Source organism: Meles meles, chromosome 1, assembly GCF_922984935.1.
Source record: "Meles meles chromosome 1, mMelMel3.1 paternal haplotype, whole genome shotgun sequence".
NCBI lineage: Eukaryota > Metazoa > Chordata > Mammalia > Carnivora > Mustelidae > Meles > Meles meles.
In genome coordinates, this window is record NC_060066.1 from 22,391,249 (window position 1) to 22,415,480 (window position 24,232).

General features: G+C 40.8%; 1 protein-coding gene across 1 annotated transcript in view; it reads right to left on the bottom strand.

The window, feature by feature from the left end:
- Positions 1-2,659: 2,659 nt before the first annotated feature.
- The window catches only part of SLC30A8 (solute carrier family 30 member 8), a 31,481-nt gene continuing 9,908 nt past the window's right edge, over positions 2,660-24,232 (bottom strand). Inside the window, exons 3-8 of the mRNA XM_045978507.1 lie at positions 16,348-16,494; positions 13,889-14,042; positions 9,906-10,056; positions 8,199-8,304; positions 4,137-4,271; positions 2,660-2,805 (exon numbers count right to left, since the gene is read on the bottom strand). Of these exons, the coding sequence (XP_045834463.1) occupies positions 2,660-2,805; positions 4,137-4,271; positions 8,199-8,304; positions 9,906-10,056; positions 13,889-14,042; positions 16,348-16,494 (839 nt within the window). The remainder of the gene's footprint in view (positions 2,806-4,136; positions 4,272-8,198; positions 8,305-9,905; positions 10,057-13,888; positions 14,043-16,347; positions 16,495-24,232) is intronic.

A 24,232-nucleotide genomic window follows, 5' to 3' on the forward strand; every position in this document is an offset into this window, starting at 1 on the left:
AAAAAATCAGAGTTGAAAGTTTCCTTTGCTACATAGAAATAAAACTAAACAGAAATAAAAATAAACATGCAGGTAGGGGCACCTGCCTGGTGCAGTTGGTTAAGTGTCCAACTCTTGGTTTCTTCTCAGGTCGTGATCTCAGGGCCCTGGGATCGAGCCCTGTGTCAGGCTCCACGCTCAATGTAGAATGCTTGAGTTTCTCTCTCCCTCTCCCTCTGCCTCTCCCACTTGTGTGTGCTCTCTCTTTCTTTCCCTCAAATAAATAAATATTTTTTAAAAAATTAACAGGTAAGGGTGCCTGGGTAGCTCAGTCATTAAGTGTCTGCCTTTGGCTCAGGTCATGATCCCTGGGTCCTGGGATCGAGCCCCGCTCCTGCTCCACAGGAAGCCTCTTCTCCCTCTCCCACTCCCCCTGCCTGTGTTCCCTCTCTTGCTATCTTTCAATTAAATAAATAAAATATAAAGAAATTAATGGGTAACATGAGTATACCTTCCATATACCAGGACCCTGGAATCATGACCCAAGCCAGAGCCAGATGCTTAACAACTGAGCCACCAAGGTAGCCCTGTTATAGTTCTTTTAGACTCTAGATAACCTTTAGACCATTCTTTGTCTAGAATGCCCTTTTCTTTATCTGTCTAGGGAAGTTCCAGATATAAGTCAGAGTCCAAAGTGACTGTCACTTGAATGACATGAAGCCTCAGTGGCCATGCCCACACAGCAATGCCCCTTTATACCCCAATGGCATGTTTGCAATTCAAGATACTTCTGTAAGTACCCGGGTATGTGTCTAAATCCCCCACTCAGTGACCTCCTTTGGTTGAAGCTCTTTTATTTTTTTTTAAGATTTTGTTTATTTATTTGACAGAGAGAGACAGCAAGAGAGGGAACACAAGCAAGGGGAGTGGCAGAGGGAGAAGCAGGCTTCCTACAGAGCAGGGAGCCCAATGCGGGGCTCCATCCCAGGACCCTGGGATAATGACCGGAGCCAAAGGCAGATGCTTAACAACTGAGCCACCCAGGCACCCCTGTTAAAGTTCTTTTAGACTCCAGCTAATCTTTAGACTATTTCTGGGTTTGTTAAAAAAAATACAAAAGTTTAGGTTCCAAAGCAGACCCACTGACTCAGGATCTCCAGGATGTAGGCCTGCACATCTTTTATTTTACCTGACTGTGTCCAGGTGGTGAGTTACAGTCAGTGCTGGAAGCATGGAATGATACAATCAATGACTCCGAATGAGAGGATCTTGCCTTGCCAACCGCACTTGCTCATCTCTCCTCCTTCGTGTCCTCCATGTTTTTCAACGCACCCCTTTCTTAATACCCCCTCGCCACAAGGGCCTTCTCATTTCCTCCCGTGCACCAAGTTCTTTCTCCTTGGTGCCCACTCATGCTCCTGCTTCTTCCAGAATGTACTTCCTCCTATAATTCACTTGGCTATCACCTGCTTATCTATTCAGGTCTCAACTTGGATGCGTTTCTTCAGAGAGGCTCTCCACTGACTTGCCCCACTCTAAACCAGGCTCTCTTCTCTCATCACTTGCCACTATTTGTAGGACATTCCTGGTGATTACTGGTGGAATGCCTGTCTCCCCAACAAAAGGGAAGGAGCTCTACGAACACAAAGGCCATATTGACATAATTCACCAATGCTCAGTCCATAGCCTGCATTGACAAATTATTTTTGAATGAATGAGCAAATAAATGACATAGGTCAGGGTACTTAACCTCTCTGTGAGCCTGTGTCCTTAGCTGTACAGTGATGGTACTAATTCTAACTTTCCAAAGTTGGCATTCAAATAAAATGAGGTAACACATCTAAATAGCCTAGTATAATATCTGGACAGTAGTTGGGACCCCAATAATATTATTGAAGACCCGGGAGTTCTTAATTCTTTGACTAAATTATTTTCCAGGTGACCTGGGATAAGAACCCTGATGTTCTGTGCCTCCTTGTTTTCTTATTACGTCACACTACAGGAAGACACTCAAAAGGCAACAATTTCATAATTTTTCATCCCTTCGGAGCTTTTATACAGACAAGTAAAATATCATTCAATAGTTTCAGATATATTAAAACATAATTTGTAAGCAAAAGGGAAAGAGGACCTTTCTACCCCCATTTAGGGAATAGTGATGTGAGTAGGAAGCACAAAGGTCTGGCTCCCAATCATATTATACCACGTGAGAGAGTCAGTTTATAGTGGGGTCTGAGGCCTCCAGAGTCTCCCTGGACTTGGCTCTTCTTCTTTTGCTTCGCACGTTTCCAGAGAATTCCTAGGCGCCAACTCCTAATAAGACTTTCCCCACTTCGGCTTTACCTACTCATCCTCAGGATGCATTATTGAAGGGAGGTGAACTTTTTATCACCTCTGGTTACAAACAGCCATTATTTCAGCCCCAGTCAGGGACAGGCTATATACACATTCCTATAACTGAACACAGCAACCCATGAGTTGATAATCCAATTGGCTGATGAATCTCACTGGAGTTTCATTTACGGTGGACGGAGCTAAATGAAGAAGGATAAAATGTGCACTGGACTGTATCATGAATTTCTCAAACCTCTTCCTTTGGTTCTTTCTTTCTTCTGTGCTGGAAACTGCAGAGCAGCATATAAGGGCCCACTGAAACCAAACGGTTGACGTTGTGACTGAGCTAGTCCTGGGGGTCTTCACAGAAAAAGCAGTTGGGGTCCTGGTCAGCTGGAGATTCCATCTGAATGGTGAGTGAGTGCACTGTAAAGCTGTTGCTGAGGACTTGAACAATCTCTCTCTGAACGGCCTGGCTGTCACGGCTGGCTGCTGTTGAAAAAGAACCACGGGGAGATGGGCACTGATTGCACACACCTGGGTGACTGCTCCATTTCCCCACTCCAAGTACTTTGTCTTGGACTCCGTGGGGAGGGACATAAGCAGAGCACTTGGAAGAAGCCGTATTGGCTCTGACAATCAGCTCCATTCGCACAGACAAGACGGGGAAGTTCAAGTGCAGCAAAGTATCCATCACTATGGGAACTCTTCCCACAGCTCTCTCTGGGGTCTGGCACGCTAGCAGCTGAGGGTAGAAGGGAGGATAAGTCCTGAAGAAAGCTAACACAAACCTGTTTATTTCTCATACAGCCCTTTCCACCAGTCCCCAGAGATCTCTGGGGTTGTAGCCCTTGTACCACTCAACATTATATTATGGGAGCATTTAGAACTACCCCCGGACTCTTCTTAGAGCAGCAACCTCACTGTCATCTTTCTTCTTGTCCCAAAATGTATCAAGAGGCTGTCAGGTTCCCTCCATAGTAACCTGATTGCTTACTAGACGCTTCCATCTGCAGTGAAGTATTGGTGTCGCGGATGCTATAAATTACCGGTAGCCAGATCTGAGCCTCTCAGCAGAGATGAGGTTGTCTAAGAAAGCAGTCCTCAAATGCCTGTTGCTGTCGTTGCCAGGGCCTGCCTCTGACTTCTTGGGTTATGTGTTAGCTGCCTGACATACCATTTCGCCTGAGCTGCCTCCTGAGGCAGTGCGGGAGGCCCTCGCCACCCCTCCCCCACTGTCTATGTCCCCATCCCAAGGACACAGAACAAACAAATCACCTTCTACCTGAGAAAGTAGTTTTTAAAATAAAGCCAACATCCTAAGAATTATGTCCCATGATCACAGAATTTCTAACCATCCAGTGAGGGGAACCGCCATCAAACCCTGCTAGCATGTCTCTTAGCTTGTTAGAACCTTAAGGAGGGGACCCATGGCTCCGTCCCCTTTTTATCTTCGGTGATAGGCAGAGCGTCTTAGAACAGGAGATATTCAATGAAGATTTATTGTTGAATTCAGCCCATTATTTAACTGATTGGGCACCAGGTCAAACAGGTGAGGTCTAATTTTCAGAGTGTAAGACCTTGAAGTCTGGGTGGCATTTAAACCATTTATTCTACCGGCTCCCCTCAGGGGGTGCCTTCAGTATCGTTGCTACGGTAACATTGACAAGGGGTGTTTTCAAAGGCCTTTGGTAACAGGAAACACTCTACCATTGTTCTGGTAGGTAAGGGACACCGAGGGCGGCCCTACAAAAAGGAGGGGAACTATTGAGCTTACCGGACGAGGACTGAACTTTGGCGGGGTGTTTACAGAGTGCACTGACCTGCAACAACATGAGCCGAGAGGATCACTTGGTTCATGGCTAGAGACCAGATGTGCAAGCCGTGCACCGACTCCACTCCATCCACTGCCCAGATGCGCTCCTTCACCTCATCGTAAGTCAGGTTCTTGGGCACCCCTGACAGGAAGAAAGGGAGGGAGGCTGCTCGTTATTTAACAAAGTACAGCTCATCCACATGGCTAGATAGGGCCGCAAAATCTGCTCCAGAATGTCAACGTGCCCCCCTTTCTCCGGTTTCTGACTTCAGATGCTTACGATTTGGATTCACGTGACTCAAAGAGTTGGACGTCAAAGAACGTTTGCAGACTTTACTATGCAATACCCAACCATAGTAATCATTCTCTGTTTTCAGGGTGTGTTATTAAACCAACTGAGCTTTTTCTAATGATCTTTGCATACACTCTAGAAAGCAAAATGAAGAAACATGGGACTCGGTATCAAATAATTCCAGGTTAGCATTCTGATCACAACTACCATGAATTTACCGAAATCTTGGAACTTCTCTGATCCTCAGTACATCTGTGACTAAAAGTGGGCTGGTAAGAGCAGTAGGTACACGTGAGTTCTTTGAGGAGCAAATGGGAAAATGTCTGTTCTTTGTACACTTGCAATGCTGTGTAAATAGTGGTTATCCAACGGGTCACTTACTGAATTGTGTTGATAGTTGATACTAACAGTGTAATGCCATCTTATTATTCAGTTTATAGAATTGTTATTGATTTAGGTGTATTAGTCAGGGTTTAATGTCCGGATCTTATAATATAAGAATTTGATATCTTCCATGCTTCAAAAGGAATGGGGTGGAGGCAGAGAGGAAGGTAGGGACCCTGACAGCCAATCAGCTATTGTTTCAGGCCGCAGGAACTGGGGTTCCTCTAGCCTTAGTGAAATCTTAGGGCAGAAGGATCACTTTTTTCCGACATTGCAAGGATTGTCATTTGGAAGATGAGAGGATATGAAAGTGTAAGTGTCCTTGCTTTGGATAGAGAGGAGCCAAGCCAATGGTGGGTGAGAATTATAAAACACATCAGTTTAATGTAAGTTTTTTGTTTGTTTGTTTTTGTTTTTTGTGGAGGGGAATCAGCTCAACCAGCATAATACTGATAAAGCCAGTTGATGTAATAATTAAATCCCTGCCAACTAACGATGACCCAAAGAGGATGCTGTAGAAGAGATTTCTAAGGAGGACCACCTTTTAGCTTCTACTTCAATCATACATACACAACACAAACACCTGCTGTGTTTCTTAAAAATAAATATGCCTTAGCTCCATTCCAGTCCTCCCGAAGAAAATGTCTATGGATGAGGGTCTGAAATCGACACGCTTTCAAAGTGGCCCTCCACCTTGAAGGCACATTAGTATCATGAGAGGAGATGTTAGGAATCCTGATTACCAGGGTACACTGAAGACCGATTAAGTCAGATCCTCTGGGGAAAAGAAGAAGCATCACTGTTGTTACAGCTCATCTGGTACCTAACACACAGCCAAATCTGAGAACCATTGCATTAACATTTACGAACCACTGGGCAGCTCTACCTTGTAGTAGTTCTCAAGCTTGGCTGCATGTTAAAAAAACATCAAAGCCAGCCCCCACCTGAGTCAGTTAAATCAGAGTCTCTGTGTATGGGGCCTGGGCACAAGTATCTTAAAAAGCTTCCCAAAGGATTGAAATTAACAGATACTCAAGAACAGCTCACTTAAAGGAACAGGGAATCCTTAACCCTCCTTTTCCAGTATGTAAAAACTTGCTCATGGGGATTTCGTTCTCGGGGCTAATACAGTTTGAGTTTAGTTCAATCCCACTTCATATTATTTTATGGAGGTAGCAAAGAGCATGTTCTTTTACTCTGTGAGCTGCACAAAGCTCAGGGCACTAGAAACAAATTAAAAGATTTCTTAGATTAGCCATAGAACGTGTATGGAGTCATGGTTGACGTTGTTGTAGTGTAATGATAATAACGCACCTTTATTGAGAAACTACCATATGTCAAGGTTTAGGCTAAGTACTGTATTCATAATGATTAGCTTACTTAATAGTTATAAGGACTTTAATAGCTAATTATCAGTGTCACAATTCCTATTTAATTGGAAGAGAGGGAATTGGGAGTCAGAGAGGTTAAGAACCATTGCTGAGGCCAGATAGAGAAGGGGGACATCAGATTCTCATGTTCATGCTCTGAGTATGAAATGTTACATGAATGTTAGAGACTAAGTCTCGACCTAATGTGTCATCTATGAGGAGTTTCATGTGACCCTCTGAAGGCCTGTTGTCATTGTCTCAGACCCTTGAGATGGAATCACAATCCCACTACCCCTTCCTTCTTGCCTTGTCTCTTTACTTTTACGGAGAACACAAATCCACTGTTAATTATTTTACTCTAAAAAATAATGTTGACAAGCAAGAGGGTATGTTCCCACTGGCTTCAGTGCTCCATCATATACTAGAAATTTTTTTTTCATGAGGGAAAACCTGCAGACATATCAATGCACCCAGGAAAATACCCAAACTAGTGTTTAAAAAATAATTACCCAGACTAATAAATACATTAAAAATCACTCAATATGTCTTATAATGAAGGAAATGCATATGGAATCAATAACCTATAATATTTCACCTATCAGATTAGATAAGATTCAACATTTTGGTAATACTCAGTGGTGAGGGTGTGAGGAAATGGGCATTCTCAAATGCTGTTGGTGGGAAAGAAATTGATACAGTATCTTTGGCAGAAATGGCAATTATCTATCAAATTGTAAAATGCACATAACTTTTGAAATAGCAATACCACTTCTAGGAGTTATGCTACACATATGCAAGCACTAAAAAAATACATATGTATAAAATGTTGATTACACTGTTATTTCTAATATCCATCAATAAGCAGGTACATGCAGACAGTGGAATATTTGTACCATGGAAAGGAATAGGGTGTATTTCTTATGTGCTAATGTGGAAAGACCTCCAAGCGAAGAAAGCAAGGTGCAGAACAAAATATGTATCAACGCATAATTCTGTTCGTATAAAAAAAGACACACAGTATATAGGTACATATATATGTAAATGCAAAATATTTTTGGACAGGTACATATCAACTTACTAGTAGGTGTTACCCTTGAAGAATGAGGTTGAGATTTCAAAGGTAGAGAAGTGGGGAAACTTCTTGTAATTTTGTACCTTTCTATATTTTTAGAAAACTTTACTAAGTACAAGTACTCTAACAGTTATAGTGGCCAACAGGACAAAACCCTTAATTAAATGTGTACTCGGTGGTGAATGCTAGGGAAGTGTGGGCTTTGGTCAAGGCATCTGTGCTCTGAGACTGTGTCGGCCTTATGTCAAAATGTGCTGGACAAAAAAGAAAAGTTCAAGCCAAGTCCTGGATAGTTTTGATCATCCAAATGCTTGATGTGATGCAAACCCCTGATTCTGATTACATTTTCTAGTGCCCTCACGTAGTAACCCTTTAAGTGCCATGAAAAGACTATTCCAGTGGTTCTCAAGGTGTGGTCCCTGGACCAGCAGCATCAGCACCTTGTTAGAAATTCAAATTCTTGGGCCCTTCTCCAGACCTACTAATTAGGAATATAGGGGTGTGCCCAGCAGACCCCAAGTGATTCTGATGCACTGAAGTGGGAGCATTGCTGACCTGGTCTAACCAGGGTTTGAGGCAAGCCCTTTATAGTAGCTATAATGCTGCATGCGAGATAAATCATTCCACTTTTCTTATGGTATTTTCCATATATTTAGTGAGGACCTTATATTTTTGCAATCTTTCCCTCAATATCTGTCCTTAGCATTTGTACAAATTGTTTTTACACTGTGCCATATCATTTAATAGTTGCTGGAGGAAAGAGAAGCCAGTTCTTTTTACTTGTTCCCATATGAATAAAAATCATAATATTTGTTTTCACAAAATTCCTTATAAATTTATATTTTCCTTACAATGCGAATTCATGGTGAACATGCCTTGATGCCATTCCCTTCTGTGATTATAAGGAAGAGAAAACCTTGATCCTGGAAGTAATAATAAAATCACTCCTACCTTCCATGAGTAAGATGGAAAAGTCCTTTAACACTGTGATGGTGCTGGCCAGAACCAGGATGGAAAAAACAAATGTGCAGATTGGGTCAGCCATTTTATAGTCTGGCTAGAAAATAAAGGGACTTCAGTTAACTGAATTCAGGCCTTCCATGCAAAAAGTCTGATTAATAGAATAAGTAAACGTCCCTGCCACTTTTTCACACTAGCACCCTTTCACCTCTCTGACACTTGACCTTCAACTCAGAGCCAAGACTTCCTGGAGACTCAATCCTTCTTTAAGCTTCAAACTATCCATGACTGAAGAAATGTCAAAAGCAAATTTAAAATGCACATGGAAAGTATCCTTGAATGTTCTCTCCAAAGGCCTGATTTGACTTTTCTCAAATTGATAGAAGCCCAGAGGACGTGATGAGAATATACACAAGTTTATACAATATTCAATGGCTTTCCAGCCTTCCTCATGTGGGGAAGAAAGAGTGTATCCTGCCCAGAGGTTGCATAGGACCAAGGTTCAGCTGGAGCTTGGTCTTGGCAGACTGGGGTTAGTTCCTTTCTTTCCCTCTTCAGGATAACATATATTTGCAGCAGGCATCTTTGATTAAGTCCTAAGAGTATGAGCTCAGGCCTCTTTCTTGCCCTGTCTCATCACTGGCACCCTTAGTCTCAAGCTGACTTACTTGCTCTTCTGCCCTTGATGAAGTTCTGTTCCATAGAAAAGTCCATGCCTCAGCACCTCTGAGAAACTCTCAACTCCACTAACCAGTACAAGTTTGATCACTTTCACCTTAAACGTAAAGCTTTCAATGAATATTTGCTCAATTGAATTCAGATAATGTCTTTGTAATTTTTATTTATGTGTTTTCATTTTTTAGTAAAAATGATGAGTCCCTGCTAACTGGATGATCAGGATGCAAATGACAGAGCCATTACCCCCTACCTACACCCCAACCCACTTCTGTTAGTTCTTGATATAACAGATCTGCAGCAAATGTTTGTTTAGGGTCAGAGGCTCATCCAGGATCCAGCCAACTTCTTATTAATACCCTCATTTGGGGAGGAGAATTATCTTTCCCCCATTGTGGGTGATATTGGTGGGGCAGTTGGTCAGTTGGGTGCTCTCCCTCCCCAGCCATGCAGGAGTTAGAAGACCCAATCTTGGTCCGTTGGACTCTTTCCCCCAGAAATGTGAATCTCCAGCAGAATGACAAGAAATGGAGGAAACACATTGGTTGAGTCACATTCATGTCTGCATTGGTGCCTGGGCCAGAACGGGGATAAGTTTCTAAATTCTAAGATACCCAGTGTTGCCCTTATTTCTACCTTGATTTCTGTCCAAGAATACATCTAGTAAATTTCAGCGAATAAATATATCTTTGCTTAAGTAAGCTAGACATCTCTTCTGTTGTATACAACTCAAGAATCCTAAGGTATGCATGGTACCATTGCTGTTCACCTTAACTCCATGACAAAACGAGCTACTTTATGGAAATACTATAGCCCTACAGTTGAAGGCACAGTACTTGGGAATTTGGAAAGGCTAAGTTTTCAGGCTTTGAATATTTGTTTGCTTGTGTAAACCCTGCAGAGCAGTTGGTATAGACAAATATAGGCTGTCCACCTTCATTTAAGTTAACTTTGACAGGTCAGCTTCTCTACTACCTAATCTATAAACCTAGGATGACAGTGAGTAAACGCAAACATTCTCACCTTAAAGTAGATAATAAGTGCACTGGTTAACACACTGATGCTCTGAAAGAGATCTCCAAGGGCATGCACAGAAGCTGCCCTGACACTGGCATTAGGTTGCACGCCCTTGTGACTGTCACTGGGATGTCTTTGGTGCAGAATCACGCTTAGCCTGAAAGAGAGAAGGGTGTTCTTGGCACACATGAGGTTAGCCCTTGAAAACCTATGCAGCATAATGGAGAGTTGGCAAGAGCAGGTATTATGCAGGGTCTCAGAGAGTTGAAATATTAATGCTGTAAAATGTACTATTTGGGACTAATTTTGAAAATACACGAATCATAGAATTTTACATTTTTATACGAGGACAGACAACAAAATTCACCTCGGCTTTCTCTTCCATCTACCCAATGCTACTCTGGTTCACGTGAAAACTGGAAAGCACCACTTCCTAGATGAAACTATTTGTCAATGAGGAGAGGAAGTATTTATTGAGGGTCTACTGAGTGTCAGGCACTAAGCTAGGCTTAAAGCTAAGCTTTGGTGGGAGCTAAATAAATGTACTGGCTTCAAATGCAAAAAGCTGCAGAAAGGGGTAGGAAAAAAAATAAGAAAATCTCATCAAGGTCAGATTTTAAAAAATGTTTTACTTAATTTTGTGCATTTAAAAAATAATTTTTAAAATGTTTATAATTATTTTTAGTAACATATAATTTATTATTTGCCCCAGGGGTACACGTCTGTGAATCATCAGGCTTACACACTTCACAGCACTCACCATTATCACATACCCTCCCCAATGTCCATAACCCAGCCACCCAATTTTGTGCCTTCCTATGAGAACTTAAAAATCTGAATAATTTCTTAATGGCCAGTGATGATAGCCATGTGTTTATGTATATATAGCTATTAACAAGAAGCTAAAATATAGGAACATATTTTAAATATATATGTAAATATGTATGTAATTTAACCTGTAAATGCATATAGAAATATATAGAGAGAAATAGATACATATAAACATATGTATATTTTATATGGTCCTAAGAGTATGAGCTGCAGCCTTGTTCTCTTCCTATATAGAACATATTGTAAAATTTAAGCTCCCCTATCCAAGTCAAGGACATAAGTATTAGGCACTATAAATTATGTACCTAATTTTATTTTGGAACAAAGTTTTAAAAAATTATTGTTTAGTACCAGGTATCCCAGTCTATTTGCCGGTAAAGTGTCTTGTTAAATGTAAGGTCATCACCATAAGGTAGAATGACTGCTATCTGATCATTACATAATGCATGGTTTTTAGATAGTTGCTTGCTAAGGCAGAAATTCACCCTTAATTAATAGTTTCCACTTAAGAATCTTCAGACAGCCTGATACAGCTGACAGTTAAACATACCCTATTTCTAGGTCTATTCATGTGTGCTTATCATATAGTCATTCATTCTTTTACTCACTTTATTGAAAAAAAAACCAGCTTCCTTTGGGGCTCTTGTGTACAGGCACTGTTAAATGCTTGGGGTATAAAGGTGAGTAAAATAGACATGGTCCCTCCCCCAAGTAGCTTTAAGTATGATGGAGATGGCAGAGATTTTAAAAAGACCCAAATAAATTTTTTAAAATTGTCATTTTAGTAAGTCTACTACGAAGTGGTGTTATGGCTAACAAAACAGTCAAAGCACTCTAGTTGGATTGAAATTCTGGTTCTGATATTTCTGTATTCAGACAACGCAGCATCTAGCATCACTTGAAACCTGTAATCCCAGCTCTGGGAGGAAATATTATAGTCACTCAGTATCTTTATCCATAAATAACTACCTACTTGCACAGGGAAGTTACCACTTTCCATTCCCTTGTCTTCCCAAGTATGAGAAGCACCTGCAGCATTAAGGTCAAAGTTCAAAAGCAATTGCAGTAAAAAGAAAATTTGGATGGTATCTATTTAGAAACTCAAACTTGATCATCAGGGTTCTCGATTTATGGGGTAGTTAGCTAGGTGTGTCCTTCATATTCATGTAGCATCAACACAACCTATATGACATAGGACTCTCATGAAATTATTAATATTTTCGTTTTCCCTGCTGTCTTGTGGACATGCTGCTCTCCTTATGCAAAGACAATGTTATTGACCTCCAATCAGCAGCACCTGTGCTCTGCCTTATCTGTCTCCTTGTGGAGAAAGATTTTCATTAGTCTCCACACACTTTTTCTCCTGGTGCCAAGACGAAACACATTTTCAAGTTAGCGGGATGGAAATAGGGATCTACTCAGTAATAGCAGTCAATACCCCTCTCAGAATGGTCGAACAAATCTCGGAGATTTTGAACAATGATTTTCAACCAAGAAGAAAGGAACTGAGGCAGGCACAAGGTGAGGGATTAGAGTGACCTGAGGAGCTTTTCCAAAATGTACCCATTCAGATTTTCCTCTAATACCAGGGATTCCATTGTGCCCTCCCTGAAAAGACACTCTTTTTTTTTTTTTAAGATTTTATTTATTTATTTGACAGAGAGAAATCACAAGAGAGGCAGGCAGAGAGAGAGGAAGGGAAGCAGGCTCTCCACTGAGCAGAGAGCCCGATGTGGGACTCGATCCCAGGATCCTGAGATCATGACCTGAGCTGAAGGCAGCGGCTTAACCCACTGAGCCACCCAGGCGCCCCTGAAAAGACACTCTTTAAAATGCCATTCTTCTGTCACTGTCTTCTTCACTCTCATGTACGAGCCTGCCTCATTGCATGTATCATGTTGCATTGAAAGACAGATGATACATAGCGTATGAGTCTATTTTTTGCCGCTGTAACAAGTTACCACAAGGCCTTGGGGCTTAGAACAATGTACATGTATTATGTTATAGTTCTGGAGGTCAGTGGTGGGCAGGACTGCATTCCTTACAGAGACTCTAGGAGAGAATGTGCTGTGTTACCTTTTCCAGCTTCAGGAGGTCACTTATATTCCTTGGCTCCAGGATCCTTTCTCTATCTTCAAAGCCAGCAATGCAGCATCTTCCCTTCACTCTGACCTCAACTGTCCCTCTTAACAAGGTTACACTGGGCCTGTCTGGATAACCCAGTATAATCTCCCTGTCTCAAAGTCCATCCTTAACTTAATCACATTTGCAAACTTCTTTTTGCCATGTAAGTTAACATGCTCAGAAGTTCCAAGGATTAGAATGTGGAAATCTTTGAGGGGGCATTATTCTGTCTACCACAGATGATTGATTGGTAGATGGATAGGTAGATAGATAGATAGATAGATAGATAGATAATACAGGTTTAAGTAGCAGTGCTCAGAATCAAGCTATCAAATGGGAAGGAGCAAATCAACCAAAAACGATCAAAGGCCTGGCCTCAAAACCCCCTTGTCATGAACAATCAGATAGTTATCTGGGTAAGAAACAGCAATATGGCAATGATCACATGTCCAGTAAGACATCTAATGTCTCATGAGAACGAATTAAGACTACTTGAATAAAGGAATGGACCAACAGGTAGAAACTAAAGAGAGAGTTTAGCTAATGCAGCTTAAGAAGGAGTTTTCATGAAGTCACAATGATACAAAGATAAAATAAATTGCTTTGGAGAGAAATGAACTCCTATTATTAGTTCCTTTAAAATATATGACACTGATGACTGTTTTATAGACTGTTGCAAAAGAGAATTCAAAAGTAGAAAAGGAACTGAAGTAAATAAAAATTTAAGAGGCCTTCCAACCCAGCCCTCTGGGAATCCATAATGTGTTTGTGTAACAAAAAGCTAAATAGGAATAAGTCCTATCCTGCATGGAACCATCAACTGCAGGAGAGAGCAGACTGGCTAGGAGCTTGATTCCAGACATGGTGGATCTAGACTCAGATCCTGCCTCCGCCCTACCCCATTGGCAATTTATTCAATTTACCATCTTCACAAGTAGGAGGAATTAAACAAAAACAACATCAACCCAAACCGCACGATCTGCGTCCACACAGGGTTGAAGACAAGGTCGATGGACAGTGGATGGGTGACTTACATTATGTTGGCTGCCACAGCACAGCCTGAAACTAGGATCATCACAGTCGCCTGGATGTGGTAATCAGGGTGAAGCAGCCGTTCAAATGCCAGGTACACCAAGACTCCAGTCACCACCCAGATGCACAGGATGGACAGCAGGGCGCCAAGGATCTCTAGGGATTCAAGCACACAGACATCCATCCACAAAGAATTTGTGAATCTCCTTAACCTCCCAAGAGTCCAAAGACATTAAAGTTCCTTGACACACCCTGTCCCCCACCCCAAAGAGGCTTTAAACTAGTTCATCTGTGATTCACAAAGCTAAAGTATGGATGGGTTTTAGCACTAAGATGAGGCACTTGAATGTTGCATTCATAAAACACCAGTGTCTGAGTTCATTATGCTCCATATTACTAAGTAATTTCTAGCAAATTTTTAGAGCATTTAATTGCTATCTGCCATCACTATTTTCCTTGGGGATTTTAATTTAAACAGGTGCTAAAATGATTGAAACTTATTAAGGGATGAAATAATGAGACACAAAGAGTAAAATGTGTTTAGAAATTCTTAATTTCGCCATAAAACATTTACAATTTGCCAGTACTGGTACCTTGTGTGGAATAAAATAGTAACAAGGGAAGGCTTCAGAGGGCACTTGATGAAAATGAGTTTCATTTGCCAACCCAATGTATTATAAACACAGAGGCAAGCTCAGAGGTATATCAACACTCTGACTGCATTTTAAGAACAACATATGGAAAAGAAGTATGAGTGGAGACATTTACATGAATATTTAAAGATAAGATAGTGTTTAGTCTGCAGGCTGAGTAAAGCACCTTTGCTCACTTAGGAGTTCTTAACACCTCACCCAGATCTTTAACTTAACCTTGTAAGCAGGTACTAAAAGCCTAGGAGGGTCTAGAAATCCTCTGGCAGTCAGTGGCCAGGAACATTCCGGACTTTCGGCCTTCCCTCCTCTAAAGCAGAACAGTGTAACGTATCGCTTCCTAGTGTGGGGCTATTGTTTCCCAGACTTGAGTCATTTACAAAACACAACCTTCATTATCGTTACCACGTCCACATGGAGCCGGTCTTATTAGCCACTTAATTTTTTTTTTAATAAATTCGCTTTTTTTGTACTTAGCTTCTTCAGAAGCTAAGCCATCCATGAAATTACAAGACAAGCTAGTTCATTTTCACCTTTATGTCTAAAGCAGTGCTGCCTCGTGTGGGAACCATCATCACATGTGGCTGTTTCCACTTAAATTAAGTAAAATTTAAAATCTGGGTCTTCAGTAGCAGTAGTCACGTTGAAAGTGCTCTATTACGGCACCTGGGTCATTCATTTGGTTGAGCATCTGCCTCTTGATCCCAGCTCAGGTTCTGATCTCAGGGTCATGAGTTCAAACCCCACGTTGGGCTCCATGCTGGGTGTGGAGCCTACTTTAAAAAACATTAAATTAAAAAGAAAACAAAGTGCTCTATGGCCACATTATACTCTATAGTATAGAACATTTCTCTTGAAGCAGAGAGTTCTAGTGAACAGTGCTGGTCTTCCAGGCTCATTGGATTCCATTCCCAGGATGAGAAAATACAAGCAGGATTCTAAATTCTAAGTTCTGTCTACGTTTACAAAACATCCTATGTTTGCAAAACAGCTTTGGCCAATAGTATCAGAAAGGGGGAAGTACATGTGAAAATGTATAGAAAAAAATGGCAGGTGCTCAGCCAAAGATACACGTTTTCCAAACGTAGCACTGTTCAGGGACTGAAAAGCATCTTCAGATCACATTGTCACAAATTTCTTTTTGTTGATGCTTATTGCCTCCTCTCTCGCTCTCCTTCTCCTACTCTCTGAATGTTAAAGGAAAGGCAATTCAAAACACTTGTGATGATAAATTGTTTGGTGTGAAACTAGAACTTCCTACCAGCCTAAGCTTGAAAAACCACAGCCCACACTGTCAGTATATATGTTGTGGTCTGTATCTAGAGGCAGCTGTCAAGGAAGGCGGACTCTGTCAGCATGTTGGCTTCCCTTGCTCTGCCCTAAATTCCCCTTCACATTCTATTCTCGACTTACTTGTGGGAACTTCTTTAATCTCTCCAGCTATCTTGAGCTCTCTGTACCTTAGTTCGCAAAATGGTAGAAGCTTTATGTCATCCTCCCTCCCAGATGCAGAGTAGCTTAATGAATGGTATGGTGGCTGTTACCATACACTGAGACCTCGGGCTGGGGTGTTTGTTAAAGCCATACAGATGTTCTTATTTTCCCATTGGAGTAGAGGGAGGGCAATTTATCTGGCTTTTTGCCAAATCAACAGCGAGAACACATGTTCCCATGCTCACATCCTTTACATTCTGTGCACCAACATGCCTCTAAGGGATTTTTGAATGAGGCTTTGCTTTGTCTCTTCTGTTTTTATCCTTGGTCTGACTGCCCAGCTCCTTGGCCATGAATGCTCAGTGCGTGAACTGTACCTGCCCGGTGCCATCCAAATGTCAGCTGCTTCGAAGGGGGCTTTGATGACAACCACAAGGAGAAGAGACTGAGCAGGAAACTGGTCAGGTCAATTAAGAGATGGGCAGCGTCTGTGATGACAGCAAGACTCCCGGCAATGTGCCCACCTAGGGGATGCAGAACATTCCACGGGATTGGGGCCCCAGAATGCAACTAATGTCACATGCACACTGACCATAGTTGGTGAACGATGCCACAGACTCACAAAACTTTATGAGAAAAAGTCTTAACATGGATTCCATCTACCTCTTCTTCCCATTTGACAAGAAACTGACACCCAGAGAGTGCATAGGATGTGAACACGTAGAAATGGATTTCAAGGGATTGGCCATTCCGGAAGAGCAAAGGTACAGAGATTGGAAAGTGTGGGGCACGTTTAGAGAACATCATAGTAAGATGGGGACATAAGACTTCAAAAAGAATACGAAAAGATGAGGCTAGAGAGGTGTGGGCTGGATGTAGAGTCTTGCACTTAAGCCTGAGGACCTCGACTTCTGTCTGTAACCCAGGGGCTGTGGTCTGGCACACAGCTGTGTTTGTACTTGACTTGTGATTTTACCATTGTTTTTACCACCTCCTTCTGCTCCACTAATTTGTATTATCCGTTTGAGTTCATGGTCCCTGTTGTGAATAGTGGGGAGCAGTAAAGGAAAGGGCAGGCACCTTCTGCAGGGGTCCTTGAGTGTAATGACAACCCATTAAAGCATAGGAAGAGAACCCAAGCCATGGCAGTCCTGCCTTGTCTTTCTTTCTGTTTGGTTTGCCTTCTCTACCACCTCCTAGTTTTCCTTTGGGAAAAGACCTCCCACCTCCCGAATAGAAGTCAGAGGAAGTTTTTGTCTCTTCCTTCCCAAACAGGGCTCGTTGTCAGAGATCAATCTTTGTGGCTCTTACTGCTTCTCCCCTCAAAAGAGCTATTGCTGACCCATTGTCCTCCCAGCAGCTGTTTATTGCCTGCGTATGACGAGGCAACAGGGACTATCAGTCACCAGCCCTTCTATCATCAGACTCACCTTGTCTCAACTAATGATTTTTAAAAATTACATGTATGGCTCATAATTGCAATAATCCCCACAGACCACTGGCTCTAGCTGTAGTTAATAACTGGTTTGTCAAAGTTTAATGGTCTGAAGCAAAGTAGTCTTCAAGCTTGTTACTGAGCTGTCAGTGCCAAAAATCAGCATGATTCATTAGCCAAAAAAGCAACATTTTGCTAACAAATCAGCTTTTCTTCCAATTTTTCTCTTATGTTGTTCTATCTGCCAAACTCAGGTCTGATAATAAAGCTGTGTTAATAATGCATTATTTCTTCCATGAAGAATGGCTACATGCAGATTAGCAGCCGTCCACCATGTCAGCAAAGAACGATGGTGACAATTCCATGCGCTGGGCTCCAGTTGTAGCTTAAGGCAAGGAAATGGAGTCCTATAAGGGCTCTTCAACAGGCTCAGCTGAATCATGAGGTAACTGAGTGAGAAAAAGAATTTGCTTTGGAAGAAGCATATTAATATGGAGGCCCGGGAAGTGAGAATCATTTTGCAACCATCCTTGCTACTTATAAGAACAGTCCAGAAAACCATGAGCAATCAGGCTGAGTCCTATGGAAAAAACTGTGTCCAAGAGATAGTTTCTGACTGAACTCGCATTTGCTTCTGAAAGCATAAGGTATTATTGACAATGAACGCAGCCACCCAGCTGGTATTTATCGAGCCCTTGCTGTGTGCGGTACAGGTATGGGGTATACAAAGATAAAGTTAAACACATTGCAGTCCCCGTCTTCAGTGCTCTCATTGTCCAACATTCGCTGTGCTGAAGACATGTGTGGTGAGCTAGAAGGTCAGAAAACTGCTGTCCTCAGGAGCGCTGAGGAACTTTTCACAAGAAGGAGGGGTAAGACTGAGCTAGAAGAGAAAGGTTTTTCAGGAGGGGTAAGAGCAGAAACAACAAACAGAAATGAAAGAAGATGGCGCCTTTGTGGAAAAGCGAGAGGTGTGGTGTATTGGAGGAATAACCAGAAATAGGAGTGGAAACGGGGGTTGGGGACCCACTTGTGGGAAACTATATCGGGCTAAAGAATTTGAATGTTATCCTATAGGATGGGGTATCTACTATGATTTTGAGGCGAGGTCGTGACATACTCAGATCTGTGTTGAAGAGAGAGATCTTTGCCGGCCATGTGGAGGCTGACCGGGAGGGAGGAGAAGCTGGAGGTTAAGGCACAATAGTAAGAGCCAAGGAAATACAAGGAAGCCATGAAGGAAGGAACGACCACTCGTTAATGGATTACTGACAAGACGGAGAAAACAGTGTACTGATAACAAGACAGGAGAGGCACTAAGGACTAAGTTCTGGAAATGCACTCTTCTTAGGGCCTGGGGGGTGAGAGGACATTGGGGGAGCCATTGGGCCTGCATCTCATACTCACCTCAGGCTCAGAGAGTGGGTGTTAAGTACACAAGACAAGCTCTGTGGAGAACAGAGACATTCTGACCAGAATGAAAGAAGCAAAACTGACAACATTAGCCTGTGTTCCATTACTGGACGACACTGCTGTCTGCTATAAATTCATATTTTTAAAATCCTTTAACTGTCTTATGAATAGCGTTATTATACTATATAATAGTATATTAATAATATATATGACAACAGCATTATTATACTATAAGAACAAAATTATACTATCAAAAACTCAATGCATAGAGTTATTACTTAACAAGTATTTAAAACACACCACAGTTTGCATAGATGTGTTTGGACACTTTTTAAAATTTTTAATACCAGGAACCTCAAAAAATATAATGGGCCTAAGCCTCTGAGATACTCTGACGGTAGAACAAAGTAAGCCTCCTTATCGGTAAAGCTTGTGGTTATCAAACCACCCAGCCATAGCTCTCTCTAGGAGAAGTTTTGTACCCTGAGATACATAACTATCTTTCCCAGGCCACTCCCAGCTCTACCTTCCTGTCTAGCAATCCTCTGGGTCCCCCAACTGTGCTTCACACCCTAAACAATCCTCCTTCAGCACATCTCTCTCTGACCATTCTCAGTTGCTTCCAGTATTGGCCATCCTTGAGCTGATTTTTGTGAGTTCTCAGTGTCTATATGTCTGTCTTTTTAAATAGGGATACACATTTATATATGCATGTTAAGGCCTTCCCATAATTAGGAATTTTCACAAGTCATCAGAAAGATTCCCAATTCAACAGCTCCAAAGGCCCCTTGACAGTAGACACACTAATGCTCATTGCCTTCTTTAATTCCTTCCACCAATCTGCTCCGTGGCCAGTTCTCTCTCTAAACATAGCCCCATGACCTGGTTCTCCCCTGTTCTAAATGTCAGTTATTCGGCAAGGCCTGCAGAATTAATCAGGTTCTCCAGCCAGACCTCATGGTCTTTCTTGAACCCAACTACCATTCTAGTTCTGCTCTTTACTCACCATCTTTTATCTTACATCACTGACTTAGATAGACCTTAGAAAGATCCAGTTGTAAGTCATAAATGCCTGACTCAAACTACCTTCAGCAATAATAACAAAATGATAATTTATTGGCCCAAACAACTGAGAACAAATCTGGGTGGGACTGGATCAAGTGCAGCCTAATCCTAAGGTTCAAAAAGTATTTGGAGGGCTCTGCTCTGTCTCTAACTATTGGTATTTATTGTCTTCCTGGAGACAAACTACTTCACCCTTAGCAAGAAAGGTTGGACTTGGGAAGCTCCAGGTTTATATCATTTCAGCAGAATATTTGTAGAGGATAGAGAGCTTTTCTCCCCCCTAGTATCCCTATAAAAAAGACCCAGAGACTCTGAATAGTCTCACTTGGCATCTCATACCCAGCCTTACCTCTGAGCATGAGTTTCTTGGTCCAAGAGGACCAGAACCGCAGTCAGCACAGTGAGTACAAGGAAGCTTCTGGAACAGGCAATCCTTGACCACTACAAACAGTGGCCCCCAGATGAAGCTACACATCAAGAATCACTTGAATTTCTTTCCAACGATACAGATTTCCTGTCCTATTGCTGACCTACCCACTTAAAATCTGTCCAGGCAAGGCTGATATTTACTACCTCCAGGACCACGGCAGTAATCAGGTGCTGCTCATGAGGCCCCTCCCTCTGCAAGGACTTTTCATCTCCTTCTTAGCCCACTTTTCAATTCCTACTCAAACTTTGAGGCCTGTCTCAAATCTCATACCCTATATGAGGACCCTCCCAGATTCCCAAAAGTGGCCTGGGAATAGCAGTTGCTTTCTCTGACCTGGTCAAGAATGGCTTCAGTGAGGTCTGGTTGGGGTCTTGAGTGAGGATCAGGATTTTGAGGAGTGTGGGGAATGAGGAGAGGCCTTTTCCATCCAAATAAAAAGACATAAGCAAAAGCTACAGAGACTTTAAGATACAATGGTTATTTTGCACAGGATGGGTAAATAAACGAAACAGAAGTGTCATTAGTGACATCATAAAAGAAAGAGATTAATGGTCAGTTTGGCAGCCAGTTGGTGGAATGACTTGCTAGTCAAAGTAAGAATTCTTCATTTTTTTCCAGAATGCCAGAGCATTCGAATATGTTGCTCTCTTTTCACTTGGGGTAGCCAAGTGGCCCTGGCACCGAGAGAGCCCCTGAACCAGCCTCTCCCTGCTACAACAGGCCTGTGGGTCTACCCCAGTACAGTAATGTTTCCTGTGCTTGCCGTGTTGGGGGAAACATGGTGCAACACTGAACTAGGCAAACTGGAACCGTTGAAATTCTGAAGACAGATTTAACATGACGAGAGCAGTGTTTTAGGGAGATCAGTTCAAAATCAGTGCAGCTCAAATTCTAATTGAGTCTGTCAGTTTCCACTTCATTCCTTTACTGACAACATCACCTTCTTCTGGCTCCAAACTGAAGCCAGAATAGAACTTACGGACTAATTAACGATTAAGAATGAGAGAGAAGAGGAAGATTGATTTGCTCACTCCAAGTGAATAGTTTTTCATCCTCTCTCCCCTAAAATTGTAAGTCATTTTAAAGCAACATGACAGGGCATAGGAAAGGTACAAGGAGAAAAGTGAGTTTTATGAATGGGAGACCATCTCATTTCAGACTGTTGAATAGACATCACCTGGGGAGAAGAGGCCATCTGTTCTCAGCATCTACATGGATTCTGGGGACAGCAGAGAGGGAAAGTACTGGAGAGAAAAAGCCAGTGTATACATCTTGCTGACCTGTGTTTGCATGCAATGATGCCAGTATTTTATCTGGAAAGCTATGAATTTCCAGAATACCACCTTTTTAAAGCCACATTCTGAATAGGTTCTGTTTTTTAAATTTTCCATTTTATCCATCTCCTACATGAACAATAGAATACTGTCTACGATCTTACAAATTTAACTAATAAAAAAATATACCTCTGGCATAAATGTCAGTGGATTTTCCAAGTGAATTTTTAGATTGGAACTACTCAAAATAAATTCTTTGCAACTTCATCAAGCTATTAAGTTGGTTCCTTCAAAAGACCTAGCCTGGCTCTAGAAAGTATGTGGTATCAATTACTTTTATAATCTTTGACTGGAAAATTATGTGTCAACCCTGGGTTTTTCTTGGACTGGATGAGTCTAAGTTCTTTTCCAGTTTTCAAAAAGTATAAAAGTCCGAGTATGAATATATAGGTCATAAGACTCAAGAGGTTTAAGAAACCAATTAATTCTGATTGTTAGCCGTGATAGTACAAAACCAAACCAAACAAAAACAAAACAAAACAGAATCCAAAAACAAAACAAAAATAAAACTAAAAATAAATAGCAGATTCTGTTTTCCTCCAGTCTTAGATTATTATTAATTTAGTCCACCTGTGGGGTAAAGGAAAATTAATCCAAAATATTGGTAAGAGTGTAACAGGTAATTCCAGTAATGCAGTAAGAGTATCTTATGATGCCACGTGCCAGGTGGTTCTTTTTTTTATTGGGGGGGGGGGGATAATAGATAAGCTACATTGCATATAAAAACTTTCAGACTAAGTTCATAACTAAACATAATTTTATTATTAATAAAAAGAAAGGATAAAAAGAATCAGAGAAATATATAACTCAAGGTACTAAAACATGCAATAAGACTACGACCCTGAAGAAAGAGGGACCAACAAATATTTTTAAAGCCAAAATTGTGAATTAAAAATAGAGGGAAAATTTCAATAATAATATATTCTAGACACACATACACACACATAAATAACATAAAGAAACTAGACACCTATCAAGTTAAATCAAGGAAAAGAAACTATACAAACAACATTAAAATGAGAAAGTAGCTAAACAAGAGAAAGTTAATGTGAAACTGTCATGTTCCAATGTATGGTAATAAATTGGAAAATTTCTATGAGATGGCTGACTTTGGAAAAATATAAATGACCAAAATTTACTGGAGCAGTAGAAATTTTGAGTGCATCAAAAAATGAGGAGGAAGCTAATAAATATATTTTTTAAATTATTTCCAAGAATGTCTCCAAAGCTAGATAGTTTGCCAGGGACTTCTTTTAAAAAAGGAAGAGATAATTACAGTGTTATATAAATCATTTCCATTTTTTTATTAAAATAAGGTACCATTAAAACTAAACTTTTCATTTTAATATGCATAACTCTAATTCAAAAACTTAGAAAAGTAGCTCCAAACAAAACTATCAATTCAATCATCAATAAAGATAAAAAATAAAATAAAAATAAAAATAAAGATAAAAAATCCTAATGGATATATGAGTGACCCAGATTGAGCAAGGCATGGAAAGAATGGTCCACCACAGGCTATTTGAGAGACACGATAATGACAGTCCAGGAATTTGAGCCCCTGAATTAGAATGCCTGCCCACTTACAAGGTGTGTTACTCAAGTAGAGTACTTAACTCTGCATTTCAGATTATTCATCTCTATAGTGCAATTAACAACCACTCATCACAGTTTCTGGCACATAATAAGCATTAAGTAGATGATGCCAGGTGACTTCTGGCATCATGATGCCATCATTATGATGCCAGAAATGTAAAGACCATATCATATTAGGAAATCTCTGAATATGAAACACATCAACAATGAGTCAAAAAATTTTAAGAGTATGTTTAAAAGAAAAGATACTTGATAAAAATCAGTAAGTATCCTTGGTTATTTGTTAACCATTTAAAAATCTCATTCACATAATGAAAATACTTACCCTCTCAGGAAACATTTCATTTAACAGCTAGATAGTTGGACAGAAGATTTGATTTAGCATAAGATATTATTTAACATGATAAAATATGAAACATACAGAAGAAGAGATATAATTATTGAAAAAGAAGAGAAAAATGTTTTTTTGCACAAGTGAGTGTTATCTCCCAGGAGGTGGGAGGATGGATGAGAGAGGAACAAAGAAAGTGGGTTGAGATACATTTAGAAGGAAAATAATGCAAATACACTGATGAGTATAATATGAACTTGCAAAATGGAAAACTTTTCAGAATGCGCAAAGGAACCACCTAGAAAAGAGGACATGCAAAAAAGGAAGACACTGCTCACCTCTGGAAAGAGTAAACCAAACACATCCTAATAACCCTGGCAAGAAATAGGCTGCCCCTTTATTAAAACATACAAATATGCCAACTAATGAAAATCACAAAACAAATGAGAGACGTAGACTATTGGGATAAATGGAGAAACATACCATTTTCCTAGAGGAGAAAACTGAGTATTTTAAAAAGATTAGTGTTTCCAAATTAACTTACATTCCAGTAAAATCATAATCCAATTTTGGAGAGAACTGAACACAATGATTTTAATGTTTAATTAGAATAATAAACAGAAATAAATGGGCTTTTCCTTTTTTCTGTTAAACAAGG